General features: G+C 37.9%; 1 protein-coding gene and 1 pseudogene across 3 annotated transcripts; one reads left to right on the forward strand and one right to left on the reverse strand.

The window, feature by feature from the left end:
• The first annotated feature begins 1,499 nt into the window (after positions 1–1,499).
• LOC143448551 (uncharacterized) lies at positions 1,500–16,011 on the forward strand (annotated as a pseudogene). Its single transcript, XR_013114465.1, has 29 exons — positions 1,500–1,507; positions 2,116–2,305; positions 2,622–2,753; positions 3,545–3,647; positions 3,819–3,949; positions 4,169–4,336; positions 4,461–4,631; positions 4,793–5,007; positions 7,175–7,302; positions 7,502–7,718; positions 7,984–8,226; positions 8,537–8,705; positions 9,000–9,089; positions 9,248–9,400; positions 9,654–9,771; positions 9,859–9,979; positions 10,137–10,323; positions 10,548–10,640; positions 10,788–10,923; positions 11,000–11,012; positions 11,068–11,194; positions 11,316–11,685; positions 11,750–11,844; positions 11,985–12,100; positions 12,295–12,634; positions 14,162–14,263; positions 14,531–15,069; positions 15,199–15,287; positions 15,577–16,011. The product of XR_013114465.1 is annotated as an uncharacterized LOC143448551 (transcript).
• A 1,018-nt stretch (positions 16,012–17,029) lies between these two features.
• Positions 17,030–19,966, reverse strand: LOC143464892 (uncharacterized). Of its 2 annotated transcripts, none has more exons than XM_076962942.1 (8): positions 19,892–19,966; positions 19,733–19,809; positions 19,531–19,644; positions 18,936–19,018; positions 18,552–18,771; positions 18,286–18,377; positions 18,000–18,145; positions 17,030–17,406 (listed from the first exon to the last, which is right to left on the reverse strand). In XM_076962942.1, the coding sequence occupies exons 1-8, from the start codon at positions 19,935–19,937 to the stop codon at positions 17,207–17,209; spliced, it is 978 nt and encodes a 325-aa protein (XP_076819057.1). In that variant the 5' UTR covers positions 19,938–19,966; the 3' UTR covers positions 17,030–17,206. The 2 variants fall into 2 exon arrangements, with proteins under 2 accessions (XP_076819057.1, XP_076819050.1); XM_076962935.1 differs by having other exon boundaries at positions 18,936–19,048.
• Between the last annotated feature and the right edge of the window lie 5,841 nt (positions 19,967–25,807).

Genomic DNA, 25,807 nt, shown 5'->3' on the forward strand with positions numbered 1-25,807 from the left:
CTATAGAACTACATGTTAAACTTAATTTCTGTCAGTGACCGAAAAAGAGTGATCAAAAAAATTTGAAGATACCAACTAAATAATTATATTTGACCTGAAACTTCATCTTAAAGTGCTGTGTGATATGATCTTCGATGCCACCGATAAAATTCTCCACTTCTTCAACTGAAATTAAATCAGAACCAGATGAAGGAACACTGCAAAATTATATCATATCTTAAATCCTTCAACTTGGCACGATATATCCATTAATTAATTATTCATGCTATAGTATGTTCAATATGAATTAATAACATACATTATTACATCAGGGTCATGCAAACTTTTTAGGCTCATGAGCTACATTTACAAAAACGAGGTCAAAATGATTGACCAATAAGAGAAGTTCTTATATCATTTGCTAAACAAGGCCCATTTACTGGTTAGGTACTTCAATCATAAAATATTTAAGTGTTTTGAGCTAGTACCTAAAAATCCTAACAATGTTTATTGGCATGCAATCGATGTATTCGGCACCACTGTTATATATTTTTCAGTAAACGCAAACACTTACTTGGTCCATAATTTGGAAATTGATTCGGCCGTGAAAGAAGTTTCGATTGTGTTAATCCCAATGTCTGGTACCGGTATTTTCCATGATATTTTGGTGCTTTTAGATTTTTTATGCTTTAAAGATATATTTGCCCACATTGCTTGCATCCAAGTCAATGATAAACAACTGAATTCAATTTTTGGAATGTTGCAATCAAATTCTGTCTGCAGAAAATAGATCATAAATTTTAAATGGAAATAAAAATCTTGAGCAAACATTTATGCATATAAACAAGCGGTTCTCACCAAAGAATGCTCAAAACACACAGCAAGCAACGCTAAAATCCAACTCACGTGAACAACATCAACGCATTTAGCTCGACGCACACGACAGGGTTAGAAATTCTAATTTGGGTCGAGGGTGGAGAGACGCTCTGCATTAGTCGACGTCCTGAAGGTTTCCATTCAGTTTCTATTGTGTATTTGCGTAGGGCCCGAAATTCTCAACGTTTCGGCGGCGCCGTTTAGCGGTGGTTGAAATAGCACTCTGTATGAACAAAAGTTGGTTGAAGTGGATGTTAACCCTTTGCACTCCACCTACATCCCTGGGATGATAAACAAAATTATGTAATGCTATCCACCTACATCCCTGGGATGAATTTTGTGTAAAGCGGTTTTTACAGGTCCATCTACATCCTACGAATGTTAGAAAATTTTTTATCGATTTCGGAACATGCTAGTTTGTTTTTATTACGGTTATCCCCCTAACTCAGCTTAAATTCAAGTTAAATTTGAACTGGAGTCTGGAAAACAGTTAGTAAAACTGGGGTAGTAAGAAGCATTTCTTGCATCAGTAATAATGGATTTTGTTTGTTATTGTATTTTATTACTACCTTACAGACGACAGTTGTAATTTGACTAATTGGTTTGCAATGCAGTTTTGTAATGTAAAGGTACTTTGTTTTGTAATGCAAAGGTAATGTACCTCTGCTACCAGTGTTAGGCAGAGGAATTTTGGTTTCACTGGTCAAGAAACTCTTTGCATTCAGGCTGAACCTTCACACGAAGGTAAAGTTTGGCCAATAGACGTATTCAGTCTATTTATATCAGATGACATCATTAGTCTAATGGTGAGAGAAACGAACTGTTACGCTTGTCAGGTCATTGCAGGACAAACTGTAACACGCCATTCACAATTAAATTCCTGGAAACCAACCTCCTCATCTGAAATCAAGACAATCATAGGAATTTTTTTTATATGGGAATACACAAACTTCCCCAAATAGCACCGTATTGGTCGAAAAGCAAGCTGTATGTTCTTTTTCAATATAATAAAATTACAAAAAATTTCACCATTTGTCTGTGTTGAACAAGTATTGTGAAACAGGAAAAAAGGCAAAAAAATAGTAAAAGTAATTTTTTTCGTAAGAACCACCAGTGGGTCACAACTTAGTAGCAAAATTTTACGCATGACACAATAATAAGTCGCATCAAAGTGAACTTTAAAAAAACAGTAATTTTGTTTGTACGACCCACTGGTGGGTCACATCGCAGTGAACGTGTTAATTATCTTCTTTCCGCCAGGGTAAGCATTGAAGAGCAAGATGTTAATGGAATGACCCCAGTCATGATTGAGGCGGGAAGAGAGAAGAATGTTGATCTTTTGCTGAAAACAGCGAGCAAGAGTAACTTCCTGCATGTGGTTAATGTTGCTGAACGTCCTGATCGTAACAACAGATCTGCCGTTCATTACGCTGCTATGAATGGCCATGCTGTAAGTAGAGTTAAGCAAATATGGTATTTTATGTTGTACATTTTTTATGAATATTCTTTATTTTAAACATGTTTACTGAAATATCCTGTGATAATTTATGAAACTGAATTGTTTTATCTGTTACTGTAAAGCGCCTTTGAGAGTTTTTTTATCGGTTGTGAGGTGATTTAAAAATGTTTTTTATTATTAAAACGCTCGTATTTTGTGTAATTTAAGCGTAATATATTTTACTTTCTATATTACTTACCATAACATACTCGGTCATAAAGTATAGTGTGTTTCCAAGGCAATTTTAATTGTAAAATGCTTTGTTAAGGCTGTCATAGAAGTGTTGGCAAAGTACAAAACTGACTTGAACAAGACCTTGAGTGTTTCAAAGGCTCGTGCCACCCCGCTCACGCTGGCTGCTGCGAATGGTCATGTCCAAACTTGCATGTTATTGGTGGAGGTATTTAAAACGTGATGTTACCTTATCATAACTTGTATGTATGTAGTCGTACATGTCACTTTAAATAAGTGCTTCCCAACGTTTGTGTTACGCGGTTGATTTAGGAGGGTTGCCAGCTTTACGATGCACAGTCATGTTTCAGAACTTGAATTGGGGTAACTTATACCGCATGAAACTCTGGTCTCTGGGTTGGAGCTTTTTGTTTCTTAATTTTTTGTGCTATATCATAGTAATAGCTACAATTTTTTGTTTGTTATAAAAAAGATGATCATTTGTTACAAAATGAGCACAAGGGAAAAATAAAATGTGGCAGTGTCGTTCACACAATAATGAAACATGGCTTAATCAATTTTTGTTGTCTACTTGTTACCTGATTAGACACTTTGCCTCGTGTTGACACAGCTTAACCGTTTTAAATGAAACAGTAACAGCTTGCCAAATGCAAGACAGAATAATCCTTGGAAATCATAAAATAATACTACTGTCAGAATTCCACTTTAACAACAACACAATATAGTGTTAACGTATCAAAAAAACTAAAACAAGTGAGTAACGAAATTACACAACTAAAGCAAATGTGTTATGACAGTGTTGACTGTTGTAAAGTTGTTTGGATTTACCCTGAACGTTATAATGGACTTTAAAAACAAAATATCTCGTTAAACGTAAACATTATAAGCGGTTATACAGCAGCATTTCATGTGCATTTTAAGGTACAAGATTTACCTTGTTTAACATGTGGTGGCAGAACTGTTTTTTTATGCTTAAAATTTGCTTTGTTTACTTTCTAGTTTGGTGCACTCATAGAAATAAGGGACGAGTTGCAAAGGACGGCATTGATTCATGCAGCAATGAATGGACATTATCCTGTAATCACCTATCTTCTACATAAAGGTAAGAGGATGCCTTTAGGTTGTAAAGTTTTGCTATAATCATGTACTACATCTCACAGTGAAACTACAGTACCTTGTAATTTTGTATAACTTATCATTAATCTTATCAAATATTGCCTTTAGTCACGTTGATGATTTCAATTTCAGACACAGTTACGTTGTTTGGTTGTAGGTGCCGATCAAAATGTTGCCGATTCATCAAACAACTCAGCCATTCATTATGCAGCAGCTTATGGATGGTACCACTGTGTGCTGGTACTTCTACAAGCTTCTGCCAACCCCGATGTGTATAATGACAGAAAGGTTCGCCAAAATCACTTTGTTCGTATTCACAGAGTTAAATGGAATGCATGCTGTCATGCTTTATAGGCTGTGTTGGCTGTTTTGTTCATGTTACCACTCATTAACTGCTCCAAACATTACACAACAAATTCCAGTCAGTAGTTGTGCGTTAAGAATTTTTTATAAACTGGCAAAAGTCTGGATATTCACAACAATAAGAACAATTTTTTATTGTTTTAGATGCCCCCAATAGGAGTGACCTTGTTGAAAGATCACAGAGAAACTGCCCACTTGGGCCACTTGTTGGCAGAACATCACGCCGATGCCTATTTCCGTGATGAGCGTGGCCGCACTATAGTAGCAAGACTACTTGCTGAAGAACCATTGACACGGGGCCTTTTTGATCGGGTGACTTATTTGATCGATACTTGATAAGTTGATACTCGATAATATGACATTTAAGAAGGAAGTCAGCCTAAAAATTGCAGCACCTAGAGTCTAGACTTTCCAAACCACCATGTTTTTATTAAAGACAAAGACAAAGAAGCTTGAAGACCAGGCCTGTCCTTTGCTTGAAGCTTTGGTTATGGCATCTAAGTCTGACGTGAGTACGATTGTTGGAAAAACTCGTCGAAATTATCGCAACCCAAATGATGAAGGAAAATCCGCCGCCCATTATCTCAGTAAATCAGCCATTGACAAGGTAAGTGCCTACAATCTATTTTTGTAATGTTAAAGGGTTATTTGGAAAATGGAACTGTGCATTTTCTGCCTGAGAAGTAAAGTTTTTAGCACCAACTTTAATAGATGAAAATTATTTGCTTTGAAAGGTATTTGCTGTTAACAAAAGTAAATTTCTCAAAGGAATGCAAAGTCCTGGCATGTCTTCTTCGCCACAAGCCAAAGTTGGATCTATTGGATAGCCAAGGTGCTTCACCGTTAATCACGACGCTGTTGAATCGAAAAGGTCGCGCCGAACAGATGCTGTTGGATGCTGGCGCTCAGCCAAACTTTTGCTCAAACAACCCTAAGCACAAATATCCTATCGCTCCTTTAACTCTTGCTGTTGCCAGACATGGGTATGTTGTGCTGGTTGTGTAATGACCTGTTTTTACCGACTTACAAACAGTAGTATTGTACGAAATACTTCACAAATACTTCTTAATGTATTATATATTAATTACGGCTCGGGTTCCAAATAGCGACTGTCAATAGAGCGACCACACGACAGCGACCTCACTTCTTTTATTAAATCCAAGGCTTAGGCGCACACGCACTCTTTCACCCCCTCCACATATACCTTCCATCCCCCACACCTCTCTACACACGTATGCACGCACAAACAGGCAAACACTGCGTAGTGAAAGATTGAAACCAAAAGGGACTTTAAAACAACCAAAAGTCTTGCAATAAAAATCAAGCCACGTTTATTTCTAAATTGTGAGCAAGGGCTCGAAGGAACTGCCGCAGATCATACTGGCCTCGATTTTGCTGTACAACAGTGATTCGTGTGTTCATTGTCACCTATCTTTTCATTCGCTGAGTCAGGTCTCTGCCTTGTAGTAGCTGGGTTCGGTTTGCCCCTTGAAGGGCTTCCTCCCGTCTTAAAGCTTCGATGAATCGAAAGATGGAAGGATGATGAGTTTCCGTTGATCCCTGAAACACATTGTGCCAACTCTCTAGCTGGTTGTTGGTTCGTGGCAGTCCCGCATCTTGTCTGGCTTTCACACTCCGCATATGTACGGGAAACAATGGCTGTCGTCTGTCTCCCCGTCTGTTTCTTCGGCCCACGTAGTGGTCTTCGAAGTAATTTACGAGAGGCATTACTTCTGCTTTCCTTTTCCGTCTGATGGTTTGACGCAGATTTGTGGAAGAGCCAACAGCTGCTGCAACTTCTTCATTAACTTCGGTCAATGCATCCTGCACGATTCTTCGTGGTGGATCCCGTGCTCTTACTGCAGCTGTTTTTACACTGTTTTCAACTCTCCTGGCTGCCACTTCCGTAGGGTTTGGTGGATGCGTGTGGACGCCACTGCTCACTGGGGGCTGTTGTTGCTCACGATACTGAAGGCTTGTCGTTAGGCGACCTTTACAACCTGTTTTAGCACATCTCCAATTGATTGTATTTAACTTTGTTTTGTCTTTCCTGTACAAAAAGCCTTCATAACTTATCATGTCACTTCCTTTTCTTGAAATTATAAAATCCATTGGGGCAAATTTTTCAAACGACCTTAAAATTAATGTGACACGTCATAGTGTTGCCTTCCATTTATAAATGCCTCATTCGACTCAGTGAACACGAGTTAAGTCTAGGCTTACCATACGTCCCGTTTTAGCCGGGACAGTCCCGCTTTTAAAGGCTTTGTCCCGGCGTCTCGATCAGTCAACTAAAAGTCCCGCTTTGGCATTTACTGAGCCAGCATTGCCCCACACTACACGAATATTAGCATGATGTGATTGGTCTGTTTAGCTAACTTCCTGAAGAGTGATGCGTGTTCTCGTTTCGTTGTGTTAAATGTGAAAGTAATTGTTACATCATTGTAGCGGGTAATTGGTCCAGTGGTGAGTTGATTGTTAGCGCATTCGCTTGTTCACTGTTCAGTAATAGTAGGCTAGGAGGAGGAGATGATCCTTTTGCAGTTGGGTTATTGAAAGAACTTATTTCGTACGGTTCCGGTACTTGTTTGCATTTTCTTCTGCAAAAACCATTTGAATGTGAAAGCCCTTATCACCTGCAAAATTAAAACTGACTTTTCCTGCTGTGGTTTTTATGAGAAAATAAAGTTGAATATAGACTTCTGGAAGAAAGTATTGTCTACAGAAAAGTATGATTGGACGATTATGTAAATTTACAAATGCTTGAACATTGTTTTGTTTCCTAGCAAAATCCATTATTTTAGTTTTTCTTGGTGTCTTACTACTTTAGTTGTCCCTGACGATAGGAATCCAAAATAGTCTCATACTTCTAGTAAAATGTAAACCACATTTATCTGATAGGGCTTGTTGTTCTGAAGCGTCCCGCTTTTCAATCAAAAAAATATGGTAAGCCTAGTTAAGTCGCTATCGTAACAGTCCTGTTTTAATGCGGTCGGCATTTATACCATCGCTGTTTGGAATGTCGCTCACTTGATTACGTCGCTATTATGAAGTCGCCATTATGACAGTCGCTGTTTTGACAGTGGCTATCCGGCCTGGATGCCATTAATTACGCAGTACATGGATGTATGTGTTTTTCTAACATTTCAGTCCTGGCGATCGCAGCCTGCTTCCGGCTATCCGAGCTCTTCTTCAAACAATATCAGACATCAAACTCGTGCCACCCGATCCCAGGAATGGAAGAACTGCGCTCATGTTTGCGGTTGAAAAGGGAGAAGGTGGTTAAACTGATGTAAACCTAAGCATGGGCAATGAGCATAAATCCCTAATCCTGTAACTGCCTGAGATTGTGGAATATAAAACCCAAATTCAGGACCATAATTATTCTGTTCCATCTTTCTGTTCCAGTCAATAGCCACTTTTACATACGATAAAAGCATTATTGTACAAAGGCTTCGACAAAGTTTTCTTTTATAGAAATTGACCTGGTGAATGCCTTGCTTGAGAAGCAAGCGTCATTGAAAGAATGTGATGCCCAGTGCAGGACACCTCTTCATCTTGCTGTCAATGCAAGTGGCCCATCATCTGCCCTCTTTGACATTCCTGATCTGCTGATAGAGAAAGGCGCCAGTCTCACAGTTGCTGATAAATTTGGACGGGTTCCTCTTCATTACGCTTACGTGAAGATTGGCAATTAAGTTTAGCTTCTTAGACACTTGCATTATCTCATTTTATTTTCATGAGCAATAAATTTGTACAGGTCCGGTTGATAATGATATGATGAAATCATATGTATAATGCATTAATGCTATTGCTAAACATGAGAGTTATGCATTCAAATACATCTCCATTGTGTAACATTAAATGAAGCAACAAGAGAAACTATTGTATTACGGTTGATAACAACGCATGTATTTACAGCAATGAGCATCTATGCCATTGAGCTTATTATTTCTCAGAGAATTGGTTACTTCGGAGAAAGGGTGTGATCCCATTGAACTCACGACACTGCTCACTTCAGGAATGTCCGGTGAGGAGGTGGACACCGCTGACGCTTCAGGTCGAACTCCTCTTCACGAAGCTGCTCGTCAAGGTACGATGATATGCTGCATGCATCTCGTCGAGAGAGGGGCAAACATCAACAGACAAGATTCGGATTGCAACTCTCCAATGAGCCTCGCTGTCAAAGCCGGCCATAACAGGTGAGGTTAAGTTCTTAAGCACTGGTCTTTTTCTATGAAGTCTATTGAAAACGTGATATTTTAAAGTAATTGTGCCATGTTGTGGAAAATTATTTGGTTGTCAGTTGTCGCATCATTCACTTTGCTGTTTTGCATTCACCGCTTAACTGGGTGTCTTGTTTTAAGCGAAATGTACTTCATGCGTATCTGATCAAAGTATTGTGAACTCTATGAACTCATGTTTAGATTTGCTTTTAAATCGAGGAAATGGTTGTTGTTTGTCTGTAAAAGCTGATGAGCACTAAAAGAATTCTTTGACATATTTTTCCAGTTGTGTGATGATGTTGATCCGGAAAGGTGCTAACGTCAACACAAACGTAATCACAATCCCACGTCCACTAAGTGGAGCTGATACCCAGGAAGAAACTTCCCACAGGAAATGGAGACTGAAGTCTGCTATTGCCCCGCCACCCAAGCCCACTTGTGAACCGGCTTTCAAGGTGAAACTACTTAATAAAACATTGCACCAAATTTTTGGAAAAATAACAACTGTAGAAGTGTTCATGTTGTATTGGACACTAACATGTATAAGGTCCTTTCCCAGAGTATGAGATTACTAGACGTACAACGCGCAGAATATAGTGTTAATGTTCAATACAGTATGAAGATTTTTGCGCTTACTGTCTTTTTTGCCAAAATTTGCCCCATTCAATTCTCCCAAAGTTATACTTAATACATGTTAAGCTACAGGGGAGCTCTCAGCCATGCACATTCCAACCTTGTGTTTGTTACAGGTTGTTGTGGAGAAAGGCTGGCAAGGTGTTACTTATGTTATGCTGGATAGGCTTGAAGCTTGTGGAGTGAAGTATGCGTCAGCAGTAGAAGTGAGCACCAATTTACCATTAATGTTTAAATAATAGTTTTATTTTTTAGTCTTTAATGTCTCATTAAATGTTACTTTTAAACTTCTGTTTTTATTTTGCATTGAATACCAACCACATCTGTCCACGACTTTGCGCCATTGTTTACATTTTCTTTGCAGTCGGCGATGCGAGCTCGAAAATACCAGGTCGTTTTATCTCTACTTCGCAAACAGAGAGTTTCTAGCAAGCTGTGTGAAAAGAATGACCTGAAGCAGAACCTTCTCCACGTTCTTGCAATAAATCGACCAACCAACACTGATGTTCAGATCAAGGTAGAAATGATTTTTAGATTTCCATTGCTCACCCTGCATCGGAGATGAAGAAAGTTGTCATGTTGAATTTAATTCCATGATAACTGATACAAATCTCCAATAGCAAATGTGACATATTAGAACAAGGGCTATGGTGTAAGAAAACTTATAGCCACTACTCTTATGTCAACAAGCATATGTTGGGCGTAATAACCTTTGTTTCCTCTTAAGCATGGTTTCCTCTTAAGCATCGGTTCACACTAGTGTTCTTCAGGTGGCAAAAGTCTTAATTGAATGCGGTGTGCCAAGTTACACAACTGATGAGCGTGGATGCACACCATTTCATTATGCTGCTTTTACGAAGAACCTTACACTCATCAAGGTTTTCATTGGTATGCACTATGCAGTGTTAGTTACCGTGATGCCCTGTATTTTAAAGATAGCTAACCTTCACGGTCTCTCATTTATTTGTTTTGCAGAGCGAAATCCTTCTTCGTTCCGAGGCATGATCGCACTCACTGATTTGGCAGGTAGAAATGCTTTTGCCGCTCTGCTGTGGAACTCTGCAATTAATGATGACACAACTGCTAACATATTGAAGTAAGTCTTAAATTAAAATTGTAGAAAATTTAGTATTTTGTAGAAACTTTATTTCAAATTAAACTGTGCATGTATAACAGCTCGTAAATCAAAACATGCCATTTTAAACTTGTGTTTCTATCGACATTTCAAAGCAAAATTTACCCGGTTCTCTTAGACTCTTCCTGGAGCATGATCGTGGAAGTGGAGCGATAAATTGAACTTGTCGATTCCCGATCCCACTCATCGAGGTTTCTTCTCCTGACTGCGATCCGGCTATTGTCGTGAACGATTACTTCAGCGGCGAAATCGAGAGCATCGTCATCAACCCACTGACAAGAGCCATTCAACTGAAAGCTCATCGGGTGAGGCGTCTTAGTGTCTGAAATGAAAACATTAACTTTTCATTTTTATTCCTATTTTTCTTATTTGTTTTAGTATTTATTTAACCATCTCATATGTTATTGCAACAAAGTTTTTTCTGCCCATGTATTATGCGCTTCATGGTCAGTATTGGTTTTTTGTTTGCCGTTGCACACCTTCTTAACAATATGTTACATTGTTACTATCATGGTAATTTACTGTACAGGTGATTGACCTCCTGTTGGATTACAACGTTGACATCAATATTCAAGTCGATGGAATCAAGAATCAAACACCACTCATGCTGGCTGTACAACATGTGGGATTAGCTTACAGAATCTGATTATTGTCAATAATAAACATCTGTGGATGTATTTATCGACCAAGCATTGCTTTCTCAGTATTTTTTTTTCGATTTATGTAGTCAATGCAACAGTTAAATGTTGTTCATTGTTGTTAATTTTAGAATGATGAAGATGTCGTTAAAAAGTTGCTTAACCACAAAACGCCAGTCTTGCTGTCAGCATTGGACAGTGACGACCGAACGGTCCTTCACCACGCTGCTAAACCAGTTGCTTACGGCTGCTGGGAAAACATAACCAATTAACCATACTGAAGTAAGTCAGTAAGTGTGCTTGCTCAGGTCAAGGCTTCACCTTGATTCACCTTGCTTCAATTTATTAAAATTGCTGTTTCTCAGACGAAATAGCTTTTTCATTGCTTTCTCAGGCTTCTCGTTGATCAAGGGGTGATCAAGGGATCCCCCAAGTTGGCAGATTCGGAGGCACCGCACTCTCGTATGCTCTTGAAGGAGGATCTGGAAGAATGTCTGACGAATTACAAGCTGTCATGAACATCGATCGTGAAAAATGGGTCAGTTGCTCTTTTAGAATTGTTTGTCAGCCATTAATTTTCTATAATTTTGTGTAATTCCACATTTTCAAAGAACTTTTTGCCAAAATAGCACAGAAAATTTTTTTCTCCCATCATTCAGGTAAAGCCAAGCTGCATCACAGCAGAGGTGTCTGACAACATCATCTGGAGCACTTCAACTCCTAATTTTGAGGAAGATGCTGTCACCATCCTTAAGAGGTTTAGGAAAGATGAAATGAAGAATGATTCAGAGCAACCCACACCACATCCAGATCTTCTATCCGGTTTGAGAGAAGCAGGGTCAGTTGGTCAAACTTTGATCGGGGAGCGGGGTAATTGGCAGGCTTCCCTATTTAACACCCCCTCTAATGCCATCAAGGAATTTGCAAAGTACTTTAAACTGAAGACGATGGAGAGAGATCATGGCGAGAGAGAGATGGAGAGATGGAGAGAGATGGCACACAATTGCAAATCTTAAAATATTGCTATGTGTAGGTAGCAGCCTTGTTCTAACAGCTAACTAACTGAAAAATGACGAATTATCTTGTCATTAAGGTGGAGCAATATCTCTTGGAGAAAAAGTTAAAAATACAGATTTAACCGGTGTCACCAATACTTACAACGAGTATGTCGTTTACAGCCCTGAACAGGTAACTATCTACATTATGCTTGCTGCAGTGTATTAAGCTTAGTAGCAATTTATTGCGATTTACACTACCACATCGATTCATTTACATGATGCTGTGATTGAGTCAATTTTCATCCAAGTTTACATCCGATACTTGGTCAGATTCGATGTTGAAGATGATGAGAAGCAATCTTCATCCAGGAATGATCCATTTCCTGCACAAATCAGCTCTTCTAAGTCCACAAAATAGGCTTGCAATCTTGCTGCAGCGCCGTTTGGTATCGCATTTGGAATTTTGATTTTTATTTCTAATTTCTATTTCTAATTTTGACGTTTTATTCCCAGTTTATGTACATAAGTTTTGTAGCGTTTTAACGAAACCTTCATGTGCTATAGTGATGTATCATTCACACCAGAAACGGTTGAATGTTGAATCGGTCGGAACCAAATACAATCTCTCTCTCACTTCCAGGTGCTCAACTTGCACGGGAATGGTCTAGGCAAGTTGAAGGGAATCAACACGTTGTCGCAGTTGAAACGCTTGATTGTCAGTTTTAACGAGCTGAACAGACTGGACGACATTGCTTAGATGCCGCAACTGGAGCAGGTTGATGCCAGTTTCAACAAAATCAACTCTTGCTGACATTGTACTTCAGTTCGGTGCATACATAATTGCTTATATAAGTTATGAGATTTTAATTGGGTCAATTCACTCACTGTGATGGGTAATTGGATGAATAACTGCCACTTGGGGCGGGGAAGCATCGTAAGCAGCATATTGCGTTCCTTGCCCTGTGAAAGATGAAATAAATGCAAGTATTTAATATAGATAATTAAAAGTCACATCTTTTTGTAATATGTTGGACATGGGGTCATTCCATGTCAAATCACCCAATGGGTTTAACCCCTACAGTCTTAGCATAATTAGCACAAATCTAAAATATTAGCTCAATCGGACCAGTGGTTTTGGAGATATAGGCCTTCGAATTTTCGAATTTTTGCAAAAACGGACGTGGCCGCCAAATTTTCGGCCCTGATATTTTGGTAACCGGTTGACCAATTTTGATGAAACTAGTGTCATTGGAAAGGTGATTTCACAAGGAATCCAAATCTGTCTTCTTTTCCTGATAAGAGCAAGTTAAATGCGTATGACCTTGTGGATCACGTGACCTTGAAATTAAATTAAGTGCAAATTATACCCCAAGAGCCAAGATGTTACCTACAACATATAAAAAATCCCGAGATGTAATATTTTTGGTTTAATAATAAAATACATTTTAGTGGGCATGCCTGACCATAAAAGGACCATTTTGAACCTTCTAAATCTAATGCATTAATGCTGCTGCTATCCATCCATCTGCTGCTGCTACTAATTCTATGGATATGGCAGTTTTGTGTCGGATAGCGGGGATTCCGGTTGTTCGGGGTACGGATTAACGAGGTCCCACTGTATACGGTCTTTGAAATATTACTGGTAACCAACTATGAAATTTTAATGCAGCCGAAATTCGCTAAACGCTAGATGACGCAGCAGAGTTATTTTCATATACAGTACTGACAAATCTTGGCAGAGCTGTGAGAACGATAACTTGCGTTTAAAATGTCTATTATATAGAATAGATTGTTGCTAAAAATTTAGATTCTGACATTTCATATACGTAAACTCAAACGAATCTTGACATTTTCCAAAAATGTTTGAATATCTATAATTATAATTATGAACAATAATCATATTCATATAACGCACCATCACCACGCACCGCACCACTTATGCTACTTGATGAATACTATACGGTGGATTTTGAATAATATTATTTATATTTGTGCTTTAAAATCTAATGTGCTGCAACACTTTATTTTTCTGATAGTTAAGTTATAAACAGAATAATGGTTCCAACCTTTATGTTAAACTTCTGAGCAAGATTAGCATAGCGTACTAATATGTGTCTTGCATGCTCAAAAAATGGGTTCCAAATCATTTTCGTGGTACATGAGTCCGGCTTATTTTCAATATAAGTGCTGTCGGCATTTTGTGCGTAAAAGATAAGTTTTTGCCCATTTTCAAAATTTGGAGCTGAAAAAGTATTAACTGCAGTTGAATAGTTGAGTCAGGTAATAAAGCATGTAATTATAACATATAATTATAGTTGTATAACTATACATTATCATTATCATATATAATCACAACTTAACTTCGTGAGAAGGTATCTTTGTTTTATTTCTTGTTATCGCTTATTAGCAATTTAATTGTTGTCGTAACTCGTAACTGTATGCTACGCCTACACATCGCGACATTTGTGCTTAGTCATTAAAAGTGACCTTGACGTTTGCACTTGCAGCGATGATTTATCCGAATCGTGGAGAATTTCACTTCAGTTTTGCACAAAATCGAAAATGAAAAAGTGAAACCTATATTATACAAGTACTGTACTGTACGGAACGTAAGTACTGTATTCCTATTAAGCTTACAAGTAGTTCTTATCAAGGTGTTAAGTAATACAGTGCTTAGCATCAGTTCTTACTTGGGATTTTGAAATACGATATAAACCACTGTAAGCTACGTTACACATTCTAATAGTGGAACCAAACTGCAGATTTACACAGATTTTAAAACATTTAATATTTGGTAACGAAATTTTTGCTGGATATTTCCTCCCGAACTTGTAATATTTAGCATTTGTTAAAAAGCGTTTGTTTTCTTTCTCCAGCCGCGGATGATTTTATCAAGAAGAACGGCCGACTGCTTACAGTAAACAGCGAATTTTATATGGCAAAATTGTGGACCGAATCCGGCGTATCGAAATAATCATATGAAGCAGTTGTTCGCACTGTCAGTGGTCATATTAGATGGATTCTACGTAACAGTAGTTTAAATAACAGATTTAGAAATGTCTGACTAAGCTGCAGCCGCTACTGTTAAAATGAAATCTGAAATGAACCCACAACAGTCAAACCTCAAAATTAAAAAAAAAACCTTACATTCAAAAAGGGCGCACAAAAAATATACTTCAACAAGCAAGGAATGGTGCATTTGAAAAAAATTCAATGAAAACAGTTTGCGGCCGGTAATCTACAAATCTACACACTTTGCAAGTGATGTGGACGCAATGCCATTACCATGATTGGATGTTCCAGTCGACAATTATGCATAAAGCTATTTGCACAGAGTTTTCTTGAGACAAATTTTCTTATTCTGCAGTCAGTAGGAGTCCTTAAATTCAAGTATAAGAGCAATATAGCAACAACGGTGCGTTATGAAGTGGAGTGAAAACCATTACCATATCACTGTTATTTTAGTATGTTATTTAGTATTATTTTGATTTTATTGACAACAAATACCTGATTGTTTCATCACAAAAGCTCATTGTTTGAGCAGATAATATTCAAGAACAAACGCGCGATTGTGAGGAGGAGGTCCAGATCCTGCTCAGATACGGACAACATTCCAACATCGTCGCTCTCGAGGTGAGTCCGGTGGGGTCTTCACTCTTCACTCATGTAGTCATCATCTACACCAGGGCTTCTCAAACTATGGGTCGCGTAATGAAATTTTAGGGTCGTAATTTTAGTCTAGTGCCGGTAGGTTGTAGTCTTGCCATGATGTCAATCTGAAGTGGCCAAGTTTTTCAAAAAATCACATGGAAATGACTGCATTTTAGGGCCGTTATGTAAGCGGTCCTTGATGACTTTACAACCAGCCCGGCCTGTGCACATGGAAAAGGGCTATTAAATATTTTTATTGTCATGTTAATAGGCTAATGTATTGGAAGAAGAAGTCAGAAGAACTTCCCACACTTTCTACTTTAGCCAAGGATTATTTGGGACTAACAGCAACATCAGCCCCGTCAGAAAGAATATTTTCAATTGCGGGTAACTTGTATACAGCAAGAAGAAATTTACTGGGGCCAGAAACTTTTCGCACCCTAATGTTCATCAAATGCAATCCAACAGTTTTTGAGCAAGTGAAAATGTAAATGCGAACCAAAATTTTTGTAATTTGTAGTTCTCAGTAGCTTCTTTCCTTTTGCATTTATTTTAATTTTACACACCTTATCGCTGACGCCTTACCGCTATCAGCTTTGTTTATTCGTTTGATTACGTTTCATTGCCTGTCTTAATTGTAGCCTATTCGTTGTTAGTCTTTGCCAGTCGCTCAAACTTTTGGTTGTTAACAGTCGCTTAAAATTTTTTTCTGTGTTTGTATTTTTCAGTACTCATGATTAGGAATAGTTGAAATATTCGAAACAGAAGCTGTAGTTGTTTACGGAGGTCTGACTTTATGATATGTGCAACTCCTTGAATTTTTCTGTCTCAATCATTTAAAGATGACCTTGATAAATTTAGGATAACTCGGTACGCCTCATAGGCAGCGTGATATGCTTGCATTAGCTATCCGCCCTAAATCGATCTAACGTATCATGCCTTTTGTTGGCCTGTGTAATTAGTCTATCTTGTATTGTGGACGACGGAAAATGACGGCAGGAGAAATGGTGGTACTGGCAAGTTACGGAAATCAGTGTTTCCTTCCCAAACTGTAAAATATATGAATTTAAAACCCAAATCTTCTACTGTTTTTTTTTGAAAACGAATTGTTCTTTTGATTACGATCCTGCCTCTCTAAACGATTAACCAAATACTACCTGACGTCACCAACAGCAGGATGGTATACTGATAGACAACCACGTGACGTGAGGGGTTGTGACTTGTGACCATGTGCAGGGTGCTCGCAACCATGTGACATCACGGATAGCAGGTTGCTCATGAACACCAGCAGGCTGCCATTGGTGACGTCACAATCAGCATGTGCTCAGTTCTTAGAACTCCTAGTGAGATTATACCTATCTCAAGGCATAACTGTTTTCATTAAACAAAGGACATCACGTAGGCTTTTGACCTATACAGGATATGTTTAGGCCAAGCGCCTTACCCTCACCTTATGTAATATAACACTATTTATTATAGAATCCATAGATGCTCAGAAGTCACTGCAAATTTGCGTATGTCCTACCGCATGTTTTCTATACAAATTCTACCAACATACCACGTGACAAAAGGGATTACTCATTCGAACACGATTAGTCTTATAGCAATTTATAACTCGATACTAACTATAAACTTAATATTTTAGACTGTAAACCATTCCCATTAAACTGAAGTACTGTATATCAAAAAGACATCAATGTAATGATTCACGAAATTATCACACGATTCTATGACATCACACTCACAAAGTAACACACGATCTGTAGGTATTCTCACTGACATTTCTGTGTCATCTTAAGCTCTATAAATCATTGCTCGAAACGATATCAACGAGAAGAAGCAAACAAAATAATTGTGAGGAGGATTTATGCCACTTCAGGCAAGCATGCCCTACAGACATATTACGACCTGTAAGTACGCATAGATTTTTCAATTTCAGCTCTGCATATCGGACACTTTCTGAGATATTTTTCGCACCCGGTACAGCTACAGAGGTGCCTGCATGGTATAAACAGTACCTCAGCTGGTTGATCGAGGCAAATCTTGCATCTCTTCTCTTCCTGCAATTCGCGAATACATGCTTCCATTGATGGGGTTACGTCTATAAAGAAAAATTTAAAAGTTCCGTGAAAGATTTATTTAAAGATCTACGAAAAATTTGACTTTCCGTCCATTATCTAAATTCTAAAGCCTTGTCATGTCAACTTTAACTTAACACACATCTATCACCTTCTGGCAGTATCTTGCTGCTATCATGAGATAGATGTGGATGAAGATGAAAAATGAATTACTTGTTTATAATCAGTAATAACAGGATTTTCAAGTAGATATCAGAACAATAGTAACAAGTTGTGTTTGATTTTTAAACGTTGCGCAGTTGTTTGATCTAGTTATGGTTGCGATCTGTGCGAATAAATTATTTCCAGTGGTGTTTGGCGATCATTGCAAAACAAAGTAATTCAGTGTTCCTAAATCAGTTATTCTCATCTTTCGACGGCAGGTCAACTATGAACCCTGTGCACTAAACATCGTTTGAATTGAATCAATACAATTAGATACCAGAGAAAATATAATATAAGCCATGTACACATATAATATATACGTTCTGCGTGAAAGAATTGTTTATATTGCTGTTGGCAATCATATCACGTGTTTAATGAAGTGTTTGAGCGGTAAGGATTTCGTTGAAGTTACCTGGTCTCTTGACATTAGTTGGCACAAGAGATATTGCCACAGTTGTGCCGCTATTTTCCTCACTATCACTATCAGATGATCCTGTGAGATCTATGATTATGTTTTCAACTGAACCATACATCTCGTTTCCACTTTGAAGTCGTCGTCTGGAGAATTGTGGAAAAAAGGAAAATAAAACAATACAACGAATACATGAATTGCAAATTCTAACACATTTATGCAGGTCAGGTCGTGCACACAATATAGCTATCTATTTATAATCAGCAATAAACACAATATTGTGCACCTTTTTCCGAGACCGTTAATCTCTCTGCGTTCAAATCCCATTCCCGATCCCATCGCTTCATTGGGCCGACTTCGTACGCGTTGCATTTCCACCTGGTTTATGAAATAAAGACAACAGTGCACCAACGAAACATTTCTTCGAAGGCTTTTTTTACAAATGCAAATCATACACAAATTGTTTGTAGAATAACAAATGATTTTTAACGGCAACAACATGAGCAACTACTGCACAGTCATTTTGTACTGTATGTATTTACCAAAACTTACGATTGGGACATTTTTACGGCGGCGGTCCATAGAACCGGCCATCTCCTTTGCCTTGGCTTGATCAGCGTGAACCTTGCCGCGTAGGTGTCTCACGAGGCCATTCCAAGAAGTCAGCCTCTTTTTGCAAAGTTTGCATGCAAAATCACCTTCCCCATTATTTTTTTTCTCGTGCACGAGTTTGCAATGGCGCGAGATACTCGAATTCATGACACCACAGTATCTAGGACAATTATTAACACCATCATCTCATTATTCTTAGACATGTTTCACTTTTCTTCTCTTTTACACATAAAAACAAAAAACGGAATTGAAAAGCTGAGATTATTTTAAATTCTCTTCCATTCATATACTTGAAAGCTAGGCCGAAATTATAGTACAACTTACGGACACTTTTTCTTGGGTCTAATCCGTTTCTTTTTCTCCGGTTTTACATTGTCTTCTTCTTCATCACCTTCCAATGTGTTATCCTGCAGAAATACGTCACAAACGTATGTTGCCTAAATGCAACAATTATGCAATGGATTTTTATGCTTGTCAAGGGTAAAGCACACCGTGAAAAGCCAAAACGTCCCGTCGAAATAAACAAACTTTTGCAAATATATCGGCAAATACAAATCACTGGCCCTAATTCAGATTTCTTACCCACAGCAAGGTCGGAGAAAATATTAATATATGACTTACGGTGTTTTAAGAACAGTCACAAACACTGGATTTATAGGTGTAATTTAGTTACAGTTACGTTTGTACAATTATGGTAATCACAATCACGGGTTCGTATCCTGCAGAAACATTTGCTGCCGTTTCGTTTGATTGAAATTGAGGTATGTTATTTAACACGCTGAGATCTATACAACAAATTACTTCAGGTCAAGTTGCAAGTCTAAACCTATGGAATCAATTTGGTGGGCCTGCTCGTAAGAATTAGTGGTAACAACCTGAATAATATCAAAATAAAAACTTATCTCTGAAGCCGTCTTACTTCAGAAGATCCGAAAGTAAAGTTATTTGACTCCGCTGGTCCATTGCCCGTGCCCACGACGCTGTTATCGTCGTAGTATTCTTCCTTTTTATTTCCATCACCTTCTTGTTCTTGCTGCAGAGATAAGATTAAACCGTTACAATTCATTTTTGTCAGTAAAATTGACATTGTCTTTATTATTTTATCGATAAATGCAACCAACATGATGTTTCCTCAAACGTAGGCCAGACTGCTTTGGGTCCTCTTCTTTACGATTTTTTCCAGCGCAATTCTCTTCCGCTAGAAATGATTTTCAAATTATTTAACACATGTACCTGGTTACATAAGTGCGCACTTGGTTACACAAGCTAGTGTACTATACCTGATGTCACAAAGTCGACCATCTCAATGTCAGTCATTTGGTTCATATTCAGTGTCGTTGATTTGTTTACTGATATCACCTGTACAAATTAACTTATACATTTACTTTGGCTTCTTTTTAGGTAATTGGGAAACATTATACTGTACTTTAACTGTTTTTGAGCTCTATCTGATCAAGGACTTTGTCTAAATTGAAAATAGTTAAAAAACGATAAAACTTTCGGTCCAAGCCACGTGTGTTCATTCAGCTGCCTAGCAGGCTGATTTAAAATATCATCTTACTTGCCAATGGCCTCCCAAAAGAGACTGTCCCTTGTTAACTGTTTATGATCACGCCAATTGCATTCATTTTTATGTAGATAATGCTGCAGCAACTTCTTTTTTGTCGGCTAGTTTAGCTGATAAATCAAACACCAAACTCCGCTTATCCTCAAAAAGCGCAAACATGTACACAATGGGGTTGTTTATGCTCTGGTTAAGTCATTGCATAAAATTACATTTATTATGACTTTTATTTGATGATCAATAGTTGTGAGAAATGAAAATAATCAGAACGATGGTTTGATTTATTGCTTTTGACTGTGGGAGGTCTTAACCAGCTTTTGTTTCTTAGCATTTGGACATTTCGACTCAATTTAAATCCTCATATTCATTTCAAAGGGCCGGACTGTCTGTGGCCTTTCCGCTTGACTAAAGAGATCACAATATTGCAAAGTTCATTAGTTCATAATTATAATTAATTATAATTGGCCTACCATTAGTCTTTTTTTTCATAAAATTAAATGGTCCTCCGAGCACGCTCAAATATAACGAAATGTCGACTTTTTCCGCATTTCGAGTTAGTTGTTTATACTTTCGACAAAACGTATAGGTGAGACGTTGTATTTATTTCCAAAACATTACCGAATTTAAGAAACTTACTGAAATTCCGAATTAAAAAGGGTTTTTCAACCAATTGCCCATCCAGCCCTACGTACCTTTTTGATCGCCGACCACGCGTTTATTCAATGCCGTTCGATCCAGCCCTAGGCGGTTTTACATGCCCGCATTCCTCGCATGTTGAGTGAAATTCGAAGTTGGGGTCTGTTAAGTTCAAACGTGCACCAGAAAGATTGCAACTGAACCGCACATGTAAAAAGGCTAATTATTAAAGCAAAGGTGCGAGTTTTGTAGGCCTAGCCTTCTATTAGTGTTACTTAGGGCCTCTTTTCTAAAAAAATGAATTGTACTCGAAAGATACTGAAAAATGTCCAAATGTCCTCTTTAGTTTGCGTTTTCTTGCTAATATTTTCAACACAATTATACTTTTATGACACTTTTCGGCATAAGGCCTAACTCAAGAGACATTTCGGTGACAGCATGAGGTCTATCACATAAACTTTTAAAACATCAGCATCAGCATAAGCATCCTTTAAACGTAAAACTCTATTTACATTGTACTAGCTGGCGAAATTGTATCGTTTTGATATGCACACAATGTTTTCAACGAAAAGTCTGCTTTGACACTCGAATGCAAACTTCTGTCGGAATCGCACCGCTACGGTTCTTTCTTGCAAACTTTATTTGTTATGCTGTCGCCAATGTCTATAAGGAAGTTGCTTCCAAAAATTTTTTTTTGGGTTTTTCAAGCGCTTCCGTAGTGTCCCTGTAAAACGACAATAAATTAGTTGTTTTTTGCGCCCAGTAGCGACAACTACGGTAGCCTGTAAAGGCCACAACAATTATAATTTGGGTTCCGCAAAATATTTATGATCACCACAAAAATATTTCACGTTAGCGCAAAATTTTTATGATCACCACAAAATATATATTTTTTCTCAGCAAAATATTTTAGAAATTCACAATATATATTTTGTCTCCCTCTAAAATTATTTTGTGCGTTGAAAAAATATTGCGACTTCGAAATATTTTGCAAAGTCGTAATATTTTGCGAAGTCGAAATATATTTCGCTGTGAAACTTCCACTACCGCAACAAATATAAATTCATCGCACAATATTTCAGAATCGCATCGCAACATTTCAAAATGTGTGCTTACCGTATGGCAGGCGTAGTTGATGAGGTGTTCGGGAAAGGAATAAGGTTACCAGTCACAGCCACAAATAGTGAGAGATAGTAAGCTTTTGCAAGCCTTAGCAAGCTTAGGTGTAGACTACACGTTAAACATTGTAAGGTCTTTTGCAAGTTCAGTATGCAAACAAATTGTCTAGGGCTTGGCTGTATAGGTTAGGCCTACCGAATGTAAGGTGTGGGGCTATAGGCTATGTTGTTTTTTTGTCGCGAAAACATTACAATAATTTTTTCTTGTTCACTATAGGACAGGCCAAAGCTGTTCATAACAGCAAAAATTTCAACTAACTTTTTAAGAAATTTGTTTTATAAAATGAAGTGTACCTTCTTAGTGTGAAAGCTGATCTTCATTGCAATGAATTGTGTTGAGTGCCATAATGAAATACCTGACATTTTTATGATATGTTCACACTGTGGTCACCTCGAAACTCAAGGTCACTAAAAAAGTTGCGCCACCAACAGGCACGAAACCTGGAGAATATTGACCACCAGCTTTCTATCCGCTGATTTCGGGGTGATGGTACATAACGATGCGAGTTAATTTTATCTCGAAAAAAGCACTGCGCTGCTGCCAACAATCCATTTTCTGTACCCAAATCTGATACTACTTCAATCGGACAGCCTTGGAAGTGAGTGACAGCTTTAATATACATATTAGCGACAACATGTGGACATTTTTTTGATCGTGTAACATTAAGCCACAGCACTTCTCGACTAAATCCATCAATTGCACCATGTATAGAAAATCCGAATGGTTTCAGCTTGTCGTGTACCATCTGTGTGCCATGCATAGTTTGGGCCAGGGTTGTGATACTCTCTTCGCCTTAAACGGTGAGCTCTTCGAGCCTCACACCCATTCGGATCAATATTACGTAGTACATCAGCTACATACAACCTTGTTACTCTTAAACCTTCCATTTGTAATGTGTGCCAAACTGACCGATATCCACGAAAAGAAGACGGTCCATCTAACAACTCCTCGATACGTTTTTCTGCCTGAAATAAAACGGCGATGTCTTTTTTCCAGCCACATCTTCAATATTGTGCAATCGTCTCTTTAAAGTTCTCATACTGATTGCGCAGTTATGAAGACTGTGTAGCAATTGTAAAATTTCTCCTTCTCATATCCTGAATGGAAATATTCAGATATTATTTGATCTTGATCCAAAGTAGTAGCTGCAAAACATAAAAACAACAGGTGGACTTTTGAGACATGACTTGGCACGTTGTATCATATATCTTTTACTAAATAATAATTAGTTATTAATAATAATACACAGACACATAGTCGATTTAGGTAAAACATTTCTCGTTGGTGTGAAAAAGAAAACAAAAAATATGTTAGTCTACAGCCAAATTTTCATTAAAATATTTATATCTTTACTTGAAAGGTACGCTACTCACCGTGACCACAGTGTGAACATATCATAAAAATGTCAGGTATTTCATTATGGCACTCAACACAATTCATTGCAATGAAGAGCAGCTTTCACACTAAGAAGGTACACTTCATTTTATAAAACAAATTTCTGAAAAGTTAGTTAAAATTTTTGCTGTTATGAACAGCTTTGGCCTGTCCTATAGTGAACAAGAAAAAATTATTGTAATGTTTTCGCGACAAAAAAAAACAACATAGCCTATAGCCCCACACCTAACATTCGGTAGGCCTAACCTATACAGCCAAGCCCTAGACAATTTGTTTGCATACTGAACTTGCAAAAGACCTTACAATGTTTAACGTGTAGCCTACACCTAAGCTTGCTAAGGCTTGCAAAAGCTTACTATCTCTCACTATTTGTGGCTGTGACTGGTAACCTTATTCCTTTCCCGAACACCTCATCAACTACGCCTGCCATACGGTAAGCACACATTTTGAAATGTTGCGATGCGATTCTGAAATATTGTGCGATGAATTTATATTTGTTGCGGTAGTGGAAGTTTCACAGCGAAATATATTTCGACTTCGCAAAATATTTCGACTTTGCAAAATATTTCGAAGTCGCAATATTTTTTCAACGCACAAAATAATTTTAGAGGGAGACAAAATATATATTGTGACTTTCTAAAATATTTTGCTGAGAAAAAATATATATTTTGTGGTGATCATAAAAATTTTGCGCTAACGTGAAATATTTTTGTGGTGATCATAAATATTTTGCGGAACCCAAATTATAATTGCTGTGGCCTTTACAGGCTACCGTAGAAATGATTACACATAACACAACAAACAATTTAAAAAAATTCTGGACATTTAAGAATATTTTAGCATTCCCCCCCGGACGCAGTTTGAACACTAACATTCCGAACATGTCCGGGAAACTCCGGACGTATGGCAACCGCCATTAGCTATACTGCTATAGCTTAACACTAGAACGGCCGAGGTGTCGAAATCGACATTTTTTGAATTTTGATGTATATTTTGTTTTAGTAAAAGCAGTTGCAACGATATAAAATTTTCAGTAGCTTCCTAACTTTCTTGAAAGAGTTTGGATAAGTAACATTTACCGAAATTTGATTTTCGATTTATTTTTTACAACCTGTTATACCAGGGGTGTAATTTGATGGTGCTATGATAACTTGCTTTTTGTTTGGAAAATTGCTTTATTCTTTAGTCAACAATTTGCCATTTCTACGTGCGATACAATGAAAATTGGATGAGTGAAACTGGGCTGGTAGCTGAAGGCCTTATGTCTTGGTCGATATTGCAAAATTTAGAATATGTATGAAACGATAAGAGCGTATACTCACTGAAGAAATGTGAAACTAAATGAATTTGAAAATAAAAGTTACATCATTCTAGTGGGCAATAAATCACCCGGTATATAGTTGAGTAGTAGGTAGATTGTTAGCGCATAGGTTAATTCAGTAATAGTAGGCTAGTAGGAAAAGAGTAAAATATGAACCTCATTTATCTGATGTTCGTTGTTCTGAACTGTAAAAATATGGGATGCCTATTCTTATTTCTTAGCTTGTATGCCAACTACTACTATCTGTTCTGCCTACTGCCTAGCTTGTATGCCAAACATGTGCAACCAGTGGCCCGCGGGCCGCACTGCGGCCCGCCAGGTTGTTCCGTGCGGCCCGCGTGGTGCTCAGCAAAATGTTAGAACTTCATACTAGCCATCACTATTTCATGCAGTTTACATCAAAGCAATGGAAATTTTCGCACGCTGTGTATAGAAATATTACCCTTTGTGATGCAACAATGCTGCGTTGCATATTTTCGCAATACGCTTGATTGAATTTAGTTTCCTCATCTTCCATCTACAATTATTGTCACAAGTGTGTCGTGGACTGCATTAAATCTATTTCTTAACTACATAAACTGCATAGGAAAGTCGTTTTACGATACTAATTTTTTCTGAAAAAATCATGTGGCCCGCGTTGTCATTTAAAATTTTGTATTTGGCCCTCCAGTGAAAAAGGTTGCACATGCCATGCCATGTGGCATGGTTACAATGTATGCCAACTACTACCAGGTTTTGTTCCTAGCTTGTATGTCAACTATTATCAGTTGTTGTTCTTCGCTTGTATGCCAACTATTACCATCTTTTGTTTCTGGCTTGTATGCCAACTCTACCAGGTTTTGTTCCTGGCTGGCTGGCTTGTAAGTTGTATGCCAAATTGCCAACTACTCTCATTGTGATTCTGACTTTTTGATGGCTATACAATGACTACTTCAAAATTTTACCACGGGCATCGTATTGGTTAATCCGGCCCTGGGCTGTAAGGGAACTGTTTCTAAACGAACTGGTAGCTGATCTCAACTACTTCGGCTGTCGTATGAATTTTATGAGGCATTGTATTGTTTTCGTGAAAAATCACTCCAGTTGACCGAAAACCCTGTA

Source organism: Clavelina lepadiformis, chromosome 1 (genome assembly GCF_947623445.1).
Source record: "Clavelina lepadiformis chromosome 1, kaClaLepa1.1, whole genome shotgun sequence".
In the NCBI taxonomy this organism is placed as follows: Eukaryota; Metazoa; Chordata; class Ascidiacea; order Aplousobranchia; family Clavelinidae; genus Clavelina; species Clavelina lepadiformis.